The 12,600-nt window shown below is 33.8% G+C and overlaps 1 protein-coding gene across 1 annotated transcript; it reads right to left on the minus strand.

Moving 5' to 3' along the window:
• Nucleotides 1-33: 33 nt before the first annotated feature.
• LOC116022477 (pectinesterase-like) lies at nucleotides 34-3,649 on the minus strand. Its single transcript, XM_031263202.1, has 3 exons — nucleotides 2,745-3,649; nucleotides 2,323-2,600; nucleotides 34-748 (listed from the first exon to the last, which is right to left on the minus strand). The coding sequence occupies exons 1-3, from the start codon at nucleotides 3,512-3,514 to the stop codon at nucleotides 57-59; spliced, it is 1,740 nt and encodes a 579-aa protein (XP_031119062.1). The 5' UTR covers nucleotides 3,515-3,649; the 3' UTR covers nucleotides 34-56.
• Nucleotides 3,650-12,600: the final 8,951 nt, after the last annotated feature.

Genomic DNA, 12,600 nt, shown 5'->3' on the forward strand with positions numbered 1-12,600 from the left:
TAAAAAAAAAAAAAAAAAAAAAACCTCATGGGCTACACTAAAAAATGGTTCATACTTCATAGGCCCAAAGAGAATGGGAAAGTAGTGGACGACAACCAAGAACTCCCAGCAATGAAGTTCGATGGGGTATAGGTTTGGGCTTCACTGGAACTAGTCATAACCTTATACCCTTTCCAAGTGACCCTCTTAGAAGTCCCCGCGCCCGCCCCAGTGTTCTGATACTCGCGATAAGTCAAAGTGTTGAGCGCAAAAGTGTCGGCCCATATATGCCACCCGGCCGGGTCAATCACGTCGCTGATTGTGCTCTGCATAATCACGGTTCTCGAGTACTCCTTCCACGGGCGCCCGAGGAATGTCGGGAAATTCTTCTGGACCGGTTTGAGGTCCGAAGTGGCGGCGATTCGGCACTTTTGGATCACGATTCCGGTGTTCTGGTTCGGGTCAGTCCGGCCTTGGGCCGTGAGCATGTTCTTCTGGCCCGACCCGGGGCGCCGAGCGTGGATGTCGCAGTCTTGGAACACCGCCGCGGCGTTGCCGAAGATGAAGTCCACGGTGCCCGCGATTAGGCAGTTGATGTAGAACTGGCGTAGGGAGTGCACGTATAGCGTGTCTTGGTAGCCTAGCATGTCGCACTGGTAGAATGCCGACCGGTCGGACCCCACCCTTAGAGCCACTGCCTGGTGCTTCTCATGCCCCGCCGTGTTTTCAAACGTTATGTCCCGAGCCAAAAATCCCTCTCCCACCGCAGCTGCAAAAAATATTATTATTATTTTTTGAATAATCAGAAAAACTCGCATATGCACATAATTTGAAAACCTAACCGCCTAGATGACCGAACAAACTTGACTATGGCCCTAGCCAAAAAAAGATCTCATTAACATAGTTTGTCTATAGTTGATCAGATTGTTAAGAAAGTCAATATGACAACAAGGATGTAAATCAATCTTGTAACCTTAATTAGTAGGCAAAAGACAACAAAGGAGGTAAATCAGCTCAAACTAAGAATACTGAAATTCAAACTCATGGTGTTGTGATTACAAGTTTATATCCTTACTCATATTGACTAAGTTACCCAATTGTCATTTTTAGTATCTAAATTATAGGTTAAGGAAAATCCGACAAAGATTTACTGTCGGGTATAGTATATGGCTTTAATTCAAACAAAAGAAAAATCCAATGTTATATAATTTTATTTTTTTTGAAAAAAAAAAAAAGAAAAGAAAAGAGAAAGAAAAAGTAGACTGCTCCATCACAATCACATAAAGAAAAGGACATAAATTTTCCTATCACCAAAACAATCAAAGTGTCCCTAATCACATATAGAATAGGAGAAATCTACTCAACCAGCTGGAAAGCACCCATTGATGATAGACTGCGTGGATTACGTTTTGTCTGGAAAGAAATCTTGTTAGTTGTTAGTTTTAATAATTTTTTTTAGTACTTTTTGAAAAAAATATTTTTTAGTACTACTGATATATTACAATTGAGTACTGTTTATAATTAAAGTCATTTTGTGTCACTAGATCACACAATAAAATTTAAAAAGAAAGTTCATATAATAAAAGATTTTATTATACATTTAAAAATGATATTTCTTAACACAATATGTAATGGATTAAAAGACAATAAAATTTTCTTATGTATAGACAATACACCAATAAAAAATTGGACGAAGTTGCAACTTTTTGTTTACAAATCAACAAAACACAAAATATGATTTCGTAGAATGCTGTAAAAGTTATTTCTTAATAAACAAGATAGTTTCCAAAAACTATAAAAGACAATTTAAAAGGACAGTCGATTATTGAAGGGAGGAGGTAATGGAGTAAGTGGAATATTATGTGGCTGTTGATGATAGCTACAAAAGAAAGTTCCTAATCAACTTTTCAATTCTCAAGCACATGCACTGATGCACCTCCTACTCCTTTTCCAACCAAACATGTTTTTATTATTTGTACCAAAAAAATCGATTAAATTTGAAATAATTTACCTTAAAAGTACACATTTCATTGATGCTAAAGTTTTCGACATCTGACCAATTCAAAATGAATGTTACATGACAATATTGATCTATTGTTATTTAGACATGGATTTAGTGTCACGGATTTATGATTTTAGAATAGATAGTCAAAACTTATGAGATTAAATAAAAATTGAGTTCTTATTAACTTTCTTAATTTGAGTATAGAATTTATAACTTATAATTTTAAATTACAAATAAATTATAAGCTCTGATTGGTAAAATAATATGAATTTAAAATAATAGTTTATTTTGAAAAACTACTGGTGTTTCAACCAAAATGAAGGGGGAGATAGGCTTACCAACGGTGGCGGAATGGAAGGTGGTGCTGCCATCTTTCACGTTTCTGTTACCGGTGATGATAGTGTTCTTTCTCCCATCTCCGATGAACATTAGGTTAGTCTTCTTCTTCCCAATTTCCACGTTTTCTCTGTAAACTCCGGCCTTGATCTTAATTATGTACCGTTTACTGCTCTTCTCCGGCGCCTTCGCCACCGCCTCGCTCACCGTCTTATGGTCCCCACTTCCGTCCGCCGCCACCACCACATTCGGTGTCACCGTCGACGATTGAAGCAGTTTCCTGTAAAGGAGTAGTGTATATTAGTTCAGTTTGTTTAGTTTCAGTTGTGTGGTCAGGTCAGACTTTGTCTGGTGCATATATGCAGGCTATTTAAGTTCTTGCTCATAATAAAGCATTCACTCAATTCACTCAGTATCTCTATACCTGTCCCCTACAGACAGCCATTCCGGCCACTTTTGCTCGGACAACTTCCGGTTACCGGCGGTCCGGGCCAATTTCATCTCCTCGGCGGCAATGTCGGTGTCCGTCATGTTTTTGATCATGGCTAAGGCGTTGCTGCACATCTTTTCCACGTGCGCTTGTCCTTTGAGTAGGATCTGGCGCACGTGCTTGTCGGCGTCGCCGTGGGAGAATCCGTCGAGGCAGGTCTCCTGGTTGGTTATGGCGGCGCTGACGAGGGTTTTGAGGTCATCAGCGTGTTGCTTTAGCGTCTTTTTGTTCGGGTAGGCCTCCAGGTCTTTCTCCGTCTCGTGGAGCTCGTCGAGGGTCTCGTCGATCATTTCCAGGCAGTCGTGTAACGCCGTCTTCTCGCGCTCCGTTAGTCCTTTTCGGGTCTTGAGCAGCTTTTCGATGACGAAGTAGTTTTGCTCCACGGCCGTCGTCGTTATGTTTAACGACATTTCGATCACGTCCTTCTGGCTCCTCACCTTGTCGCTCGCGCCGGAGACGTTGGCGATGGCGGAGTAGCAGAGCTCCGGGTACAATGTGGCGGTGCAGGAGGATTTTACGATCGCGTGGGCGGCGGCCGTGAGCGGGTGGATTTGGGCGGCGCGTTCGCCGGAGTTGGATTTCCGGGACTTGACTCCCACCACGACTCCGATCACCGTGGCGGCGAGGAGACAGGAGGCGAAAACGGCGAGGAAGATTTTCTTCTTTGCCTTAGAACGGGCAGTCGGGTCGCCGAGACGCGCCATTGTATATATTCCGGCGAAGAATTGTTTGTTCTGCCGGAGATGAGAGAGTTGAAGGTTGATTTTAGGAGTAGAGGTGGAGAGGTTTATATCAGCGATGACTGATGATCAACTTTACAAACTTGCAGCACTTGTTTTGGATAAAATTTCAAAAAGGTCATGAGTGTAGTCTGTAAATTCGTACTTTTGAATTTATATTATTGAAAGGTAATGACAATAATAATTCAACTTGTCTAATTGAAGTATGTGCTTCATCTCAACTAAAAAGTCTAATCTAATGGTTGGGTTGCACATTTATGTTTATATATTATATATATGCCCAACATGTCGGGAGTCATATTTTATCCACTCAACTATCCATTTTAAGACAAATTTTAATGTTTTTAAGGCATGGGTTTATGGTTTTCAAAAAAAAAAAAAAAAAACATGGGTTTATGGGGTAGATAATATCGCTACAATCATGTATAGTTTTATGGTTGTTTTGGAGATATAGGCATCGTATGTATAGTTTTATGGTTGTTTTGGAGATATAGGCATCGTATTGATAGTACATGTACCTATAATAATAATAATAATAATAATAATAATAATAATAATAATAATAATAATATACATTATTGTATCATCAAGTATTATTGACATCAATAATGATTAATGCCTTAATTAAAAATTGTGTGTCATTATATATACAAATCAAACACTAATCATATACGAATATATTTCTTTTAAGAAACAAAATAAGAATACTCCATTGGTGTTGATCATATTAATTTATTAATATTATTGACAAATTATTTTTTGAATTGATAGTGAATTTTTAAAAGTTCAAAATAAATCATATATGATTGGCTTAGCTTGTATTATTAAAATCAAAGATACATTGTCAAAAACAGCCCAAAAAGTTGAATTATATCACCTTTAACAAGAAAATAAATAAATATTGTCATTAATCTATAGTTTTCTAGTTTTATATATAAAATTTATTTTCTAGTTTGCAAATAACAAAGTAAAAGAGACAACTTGAATCATTGCGCAAATAAAGGAAGAGAAGAATAAAATTGGAAGAGGCAGCGTAATTTCAAGTGTGGGCTGTGCCAGCAAATAGAGAAAAAGGAGAAAAGAGAGATAGGAGAAGCAAAAATAAATAAATAAATAAAAATCAAAACAAAAATCTAAAAGCACTAATCCAAACTTAAAATTCACATTATCATAAGATGGAATGATATCCCTTTTTAATCAGGGAATGAGATTTTTATTGAAGGGGTCATCAAGTCGATAGTTATGTTTTAAAAAGTTGCCAACCAAACACTAACATGGCGTTTGGTTGGAAGGAAGGAATTAGGAGGGGAAAGAATTGTAATTTGGTGGAATTGTAATTCAATGAATAATGTAGGAATTGAAATTACAGTGTTTGGTATGCAGGAATATGAATACAGGGAATTGAAAGGTAAGAAGGGACAGAATGCCTAAAATGCCCTTATGTTGTAGTAGTAATAGTAATAATAATAATAATAATTCTTTTAATAATAAGAATAATAATTCTTTTAATAATAATAATAATAATAATAATAATTCTTTTAATAATAATAATAATAATAATTTTGAAAATTAAAAAAAAAAAAAGACAAAGGATTGGGAGGAGGGGCAAAATGGTCTTTTCACCAATATAAATGCCCCTCCTCTCCACCAAATTACAATTCATGGGGGGTACCCCATTAATTGTAATTCACCATTTGGAGGGAATTGCAATTCCGTGGAATTGCAATTCCCTCCAAACAAACACCGTAGTTGTCAAATTTATTGAATTACAATTCAATGAATTATAACTTCCCCAAAATTACACCCAACCAAACACCCCCTAACTATGATTTTGATTCTAATTCCTGGTGTGTAAACCATGAACCAAACAAACCCTAAATTCTTACCTTAAGTACCGTAGTTGTCAAATTCATTGAATTACAATTCAATGAATTACAACTCCCCCAAAATTACACCCAACCAAACACCCCCTAACTATGATTTTGATTCTCATTCCTGGTGTGTAAACCCATGAACCAAACAAACCCTAAATTCTTACCTTAAGTATGTAAGTGCAACCAACAACCACTTACCTACTTAATTTATCAGTACCAGAATTACATACTTTCATTATTATCACTTGTATGTTCTACTGCAATTATTTATTAAACTTAACCATGACATATATTCTTTTTTTTTTTTTTGAGAGACCATGACATATATTCTTATACCACAATTACTACTATTCACCTTAGTTACTATGACAAATAACTAACTGGATAGGACAAATTTAAAGTTAGTCCAAGCTTCATGAATAATTGAAAGAGCATAGATAGGATCAAGTTTAGATATTTTCAAAGGTGAGTCCGTGAAGAAGACTTGAAATAGACAAGTCTTCTTTCTAATCTCAAATTAATTTTGTAATTTGTATTTTAAAAAATCATGAAAGTATTTTAAAAATAAACATTCACATTATAATAATATATCTTGCGAGTATTATTTTTTAAAATTACATTTAATGAAATAAAAATGATTTGGTCGTAGCAGCCATATATATATATATATATATATATATATATATATATATAATATGTATGGTCGCAGTTGGTTGCCCATCTATATATCCTATCAAATCTAACTTGTACGATGTGACAAAATTCAAAGAACATAACATTATTAGAGCAAAGTTTTTCTTTGAACAGCAGTCATGGAGTTACTTGCTACAAATTGGATTTGCACCATTAACCATGTTCCATGTCTGCCATGAGGGACATGGTCACCATGTATCATTTTCCCTTAACTGCCACGTACAACCTTAATTGATACTCATCCATACCTACAATGAAAATGGAGCAATCCCAACCAAGTTAGTCAGACAATTGATTTGATAATCACAAAATTTTAAAATTATTTCAGAATTATATTATTTGAATTCATTCCGAATATGAATGAAGCTTACCCATACTCATATGTTTAACACTATCCACATGTATCTGATGAACTTGTCCTAAAACTCATTTAATATATTCAAATAAAACAAAAAGATATACTTACATAACTTAATCCTAACAGATAACTAATTAATCAAGAAGACAAGAACTGCATAATCAAATGAAACCATATCTTGTGACCTAAATACTTTCTTTTTCTTCCTTGTACTGGGAAAGGAAAAAAATCATCTTAATAATTAATTAAAGAGATGAAAGCTAGCTAGGAACATTAATATTGGTTTCTATAAACGAGTAGGACATGCATCCCATGCGGTGCAGCTTTTTCAAAAACGTTGTTTAGTACGTGAAGATTTAATTTCCTTGGCTGGCAATCAAGTAGCAACCACGTTGTTTAGTACGTCCAAATTTATTAATTTCCCTGGCTGGCAAGGAGTTGAGTTTGGTGGAAATGGGCAATTTTTATTTATTTATTTTATTTTTAAGTTGGTTAAATTTTTTGAGTACTACTGACTTTGTTACAATGTAGTATCTGTTCATAGCTACTTTCTCAACCTACTGAAGCACAAAGAGTCAACAGTTGCCTCCACTGAGGCTCGAACCCACTCCCATAATATTGATTATTTGGGTGTGTCTTTATAAAAGGGTAATGTGTTTTGTAATTAGTAAAGGATTTGATTCCAATAATAAGATAACAAAAGTAGGCAAACAAACATGAAAATGGATATCAATTCAAAACCATAGTAGGATGCAAAAATCTCCAACCAAACACACCCTAAATTTCAATATATTCAAATTATTAACTCGTAATAAAGAGCGATTTAAATATATTAAAAGAAAAATGAGTTAAACAATTTATAATTTAAATCACTCAAATCATCTAAAAACATAATAAGTCTCAATCCAAGTTATATCCCTAATTTATGTCTATTTTTTGTATACTAATAAAGGTATAAATTTTATTTTAAATGTTGTACACTTCAATTTTATTGGACAAAATTAGCATACTACATTCTTGTTAGACAAAACAACTCTTACACCGTTATAACTCTTTTCCTATTATTTAATTATCATTTTATTAAAATTATTATATAATTAATTTAATTATTAATCATATTTTAATTAAATTTCTATGAATGATAAATCATATATGTATATACAATACATATATTATTTGCGTATATATAACTTAAACTCTAATTTTTAATTATTTATATTTATCAATGTTTTCAAAGACAACTAGACAAGTTTATTAAGCAATTATTGATAGATGTTGTAAATAATGTGAGACGAAAATTCAAACCCATAAGACATGTTTTAAAGTTGATTGGCAGGTGCTTAATTACGATGACTATTACGTTCCTGTTGAGTACCTTGCAATTTGCATGCCATATTGAGGTGACCACGCGACGACCCGGTTGACTTAGGTTGTATGGATAATGATTTTTTTTTAAAATTATATTATTGAAATTAAAAGTAAGGGATTGGAGAAAAATAATAATGCATTTTATAATTACTTAAAGATTTAAATATAATAATATAATATTACAACTATACAAACAAAATGATAATGAATATCAAATTTTGTAATAGGTACAAAATTTTCCAATCAAACATAATTTTAATTTTGTTAAAATTAACTTATCAACGTATCTGATAAAAAATTGAATAAAAATCGAAGCGGCTAACTTGATTAGAGAAATAATAAACTTTTATTCGATAAATTATTGTTTGGACCATTCTAAAAAGTACATTTTCAATATATATACTAAAAGTCCATTATTCGTGTACTGAATATATATTATACAAAATATTATACTTTCAATATTTAAATAATAATGTATTTTTTTAATATAATGTACACTTTAATATATTTAAAGTATATTAATATATGTATTAAATACACATTATTTGATAATATAATCTACACAACTGTATAATGATTGCTTTTATTCGGTTTGGACTTTGGAATCGCACCTTTTTTTTTTGGCGCTCCTTTGTTACGCAATTAGACCGGCACAAAGAAGTGTGGTGACTCACACTCACTGACCCCACTATTGTTTGTAATTGTTCATTGCTTCATTAGTTCCTTACTAAATGGGACTCAATTTAAAAAATAAGAATAAAAACTTTTAGAATCACAAGCTCAAAATTATATGGTATTTGTCTTGTGATTTTAATAGATAAAAAAAAAGGAAAAATAGTGAAAAATAGTCTAAACCTTCAGTATTAGGTGTCCGTTGTCTACTTTAAAGTTTTCAAATATCATGTGGTTGTTGATTTTGAAGTATTGTTTTAATTTGGTTTATTATTAATTTGAGTCAAGTCAATGTAGATTTGAACTCTTTTATGCAAGGAAATGAAATTTGTATAAAGTATATTATTATTATTATTATTATTAAAACCTTCGAAATGGAACTAGAAACCTTTTGTATAAATAAATGATAACATTCTAATTTCTAAATTAAAAATTTGTCTTAAAGTACTATACCCCATTAGTCTAATTAAGTAAATAAGAAGTCTCACATAAGATTTGCTTCTAACAGTAATGGAGAGTTCAATTGTTGTCATAAACATTGAGATCAGATTTGAATTGAAGTGTACAAGCAAGGTTCACTCTATTTGCCTTCTTATAAGGTTGGAGCGAGTTTATGTGGTTCAAAATATTATTTGTTGAAGTCAAAAACCTTGATTATAAAAATAAAAATAGTCTTAAAATTAGTTATAATATTCCAAGTTCTATGTTCTAAATTGGCCGAGACATCCGGAGAACATAGAATTGACACACATGTGAGGTATCAACAGCCCAAAATCAAGCTAGCTAGCTACTTTATCAGACGTATTTTATCTATGAAAATAATCATACAAAGAATTACTTATTTGCACAAGTTCTTTAACTAGCTTTAGGTACATTTCATTTGTTATAAAGCAAAGTATAAAGTTGTAATGTGGGGCTGGAGCATATATACCAAACAAATAATTAAACATTTTTGTTCTTATCATTATACAAATAATTGAAAGATAATGTTATTCATTATACAAACATTTTTGCTCTCACGGTTACAATTTGAACATTTGTTTAATGGGGCTAAGCAAAGTCGAAGGACAATACACTATGGTTAAAGTTTGATAGTTGAAGGATTATAGGTGGTTAACTTGAATCACGAATAGTAACAATTTAAAAGCCGATGAAAAACTATAAGTGATTAATTTAAAAATTTAGAACTAAATGTACAAAAATCAGTATACTTAAAAAATCCCGAAATGATATTAACTCTATCAATTATCAAACCAAACAGTTTTCTTAGTGTACACATGTATAATATTGTCGGCTATCAGTCAAGGAATCATAAAAGGCGCCTTGTGATTGTGATTTTCCTGTCCTAATCCAAACAGTCAGCTAATATTTCCTTAAAATAATATTAATCTAATTTCACAATTATATAACAAGCGACCATATTAAATAATTGATATTCTTGACCTTTTATTCTATAATATTAATCTAATTTGACAATTATAACAATGGATCATATTAATAATTGATAATCTTGACCTTTTTATATATTGTACATTATATTATTTCATCCACACTTGTGTGGTTATATAGTTTATTTAGATAATTAAATAAATTGAAATATGATCAACATTTAATGATTATTAAAATATATACATATAGCTTAACTAATGATTATTGTTGAATATGAACCAAGTTATTATTTTACATTTGTGAATAGGAATGACAATTACACTTGAATTCAACACGAGACTAGTGATCATATGAGAACTACTCTCCCCATGCATGAGAATAAATATGGTGCATTGAAAAAATATATCTACGGATGAGATTAGTTGGGGAAAATTAATTAACATTCGTGTATGCATATCCTATGTTTGCACACAACACATGCTCCATATGCACACACGAATGTTAAATTCCCACAATTAATCGCATCCATAAATATGTTTTTTTTTAATGCACCACATTAGTTCTCATGTACTTAGGGGTGGTTCTCATAGGATCATCACCCTTCAACATAAAACTTAATTTCTAGTAATAAAAGCTCTATATGTGTGTAGGTGACGGGGAGGAATGATTAAATAGATTACTGAAGTATCTAAAAAAAAAAAGTTATTCTTTTACGATTATGAATAGTATGCCAATTATACTTGGATTTAACATAGAACTTGACTTAAATTGTAATAAATCTCTATATATATGTTATGGGGGCGGGATGACTACATATAAAAATACAATTGGAGTATCCATTTTTTAAACATGATTAACTTCTTGAACTAGCCAATCAAACTCAAATGAACTAGCCAATTGTTGATGTGATGTTTGATTGCATTAATTTAGCTGGTGATAGCGTAAATGTAAACGGGTCTACGATTACGCTACGAATACGTGTGTTACGTGTGGTGAAGGATGCCGCTCGGCCGGTCAATCGGTCGCTCTACCGGTTGACGACTGAGCGGTAAGAAACTATGTCGCTCTACGGGTGACGAACAGTAACAAGGAGAGAGCAAGAGAGACGAATGAGCAAATCACAAGTGTATTAGTGTAGTACTGATGAGTTCTCCTTTTTCAGCGAGGGGAATTAGCCCTATATTTATACAAAGTGGATTCACTATGCACATGGTGTCTGATATGCAAGTGGAGGGCATATGGGCTGTCACTCCGCAAAATGCGCATCGGTTTGCTCGAAGTGGTTGAGTTACTCGAGGTGATGAAAACACGGATCCCTTGTTCCCGAAAAGTTGTCGGTCGTCACATCAAGCAACTGTTGCGCTCGTGAGCCTCCAATCCACAAGGTGTGTTGCTTCCGATCATGCGGCCGACGGACTGGGTGACCGTCGACGGACCGGGTGACCGTCGACGGACCGGTTGGGTGACCGTTGACGGACAGGTGATTTACGGACCGACTAGTACATGTGCATATTTACCCATCACAAGTCCCCCACTTCTTGAATCTGCGAGAGTCGTCAGGTTCGAGAAGTAGAATGTGCTCCAGGCGGCTAACTTGTTGCGAGCAAAGTCTCCCTGGCTTGAATGCCTTGATAGTCCATGATGAACCCCTCAAGTTTGATTTGAGCAGGAGGGGCGTGATTTACGCGGGTTGCCTCGTTAAAATTATATATTTGAAAAGATATTGGGACTTTATTTCAGTCTATTTACATTCATCCTGTGAATCAAGCTAAAATTAATGCATAATTTTCCTTAGCTTATTTAGATATTATTTCATATTAATAATTTATTGCCATTATTTGTAAAAGAAAATAGGATAATGCAGGTGTAATAATGAGTGATAAAACATTTACCATATGTAGCTCAAGAATTTGGATAAATAAGTGCAATAGTTTGTTGATTGAGAATCAGAAACATTTTGTACGTTTTGTATTGATAAAAAATTTTGAAAAATTCAGGTGCTCTTGTTTTTTTTGTTATATACAATTTTTTAAATTTGTTTTATAAATACTACCTAAGAAAAAACCCTTTGGGAAAAAACCTAGCTAAGGGAAAAAGAGTACAACCGAAAGCATAATCACTAAAGACGGGTTTGTCCTGGTTGTTTCCGGTCGTCGAGCAATGGATCATTTAGCGGATTTTGTTCACATCTTTTCCATGGTTTGGAGATGGGTCTTCCCTTGGTGATACTTTGGTCCAGTAATAGTTGACGGACCAATCAAGTTCTCCACGGCTGGGAATGAGGAAGGTAATACATGCGAATCACCGAGTGGTTGACTTGACCAAGCGCATCCAATCCAGAAGGGGTGATTGTTACCGGTAGTGATTTTTATGATCCGAGCACCTGTGTGTATATTTCCTCCAGTTTGACACTTCGGACTTGCCAGGAACAATGCTCCCACCAGTAGCCTTCCAAGCTACTTTGCTTCTTACATGACCGATTAGCCTTTTTTGATCAACCCAATTTCTCAAAAAACCCAAATTTTTTGTATAAATATCCCCCTACCATCTTCACCTCACAATCAAGACATCTACCATCTTCACATCACAATCAAGATATTCCTAAGCTCTCAAAGCTGTCAAGTATATCACCCATCACCTCCAAAGCTACCAAGACCAAGCAACTGAAGCAAGTAAAGCATTAAACACTCTCTCTC

Source organism: Ipomoea triloba, chromosome 6, assembly GCF_003576645.1.
Source record: "Ipomoea triloba cultivar NCNSP0323 chromosome 6, ASM357664v1".
Taxonomy (NCBI): domain Eukaryota; kingdom Viridiplantae; phylum Streptophyta; class Magnoliopsida; order Solanales; family Convolvulaceae; genus Ipomoea; species Ipomoea triloba.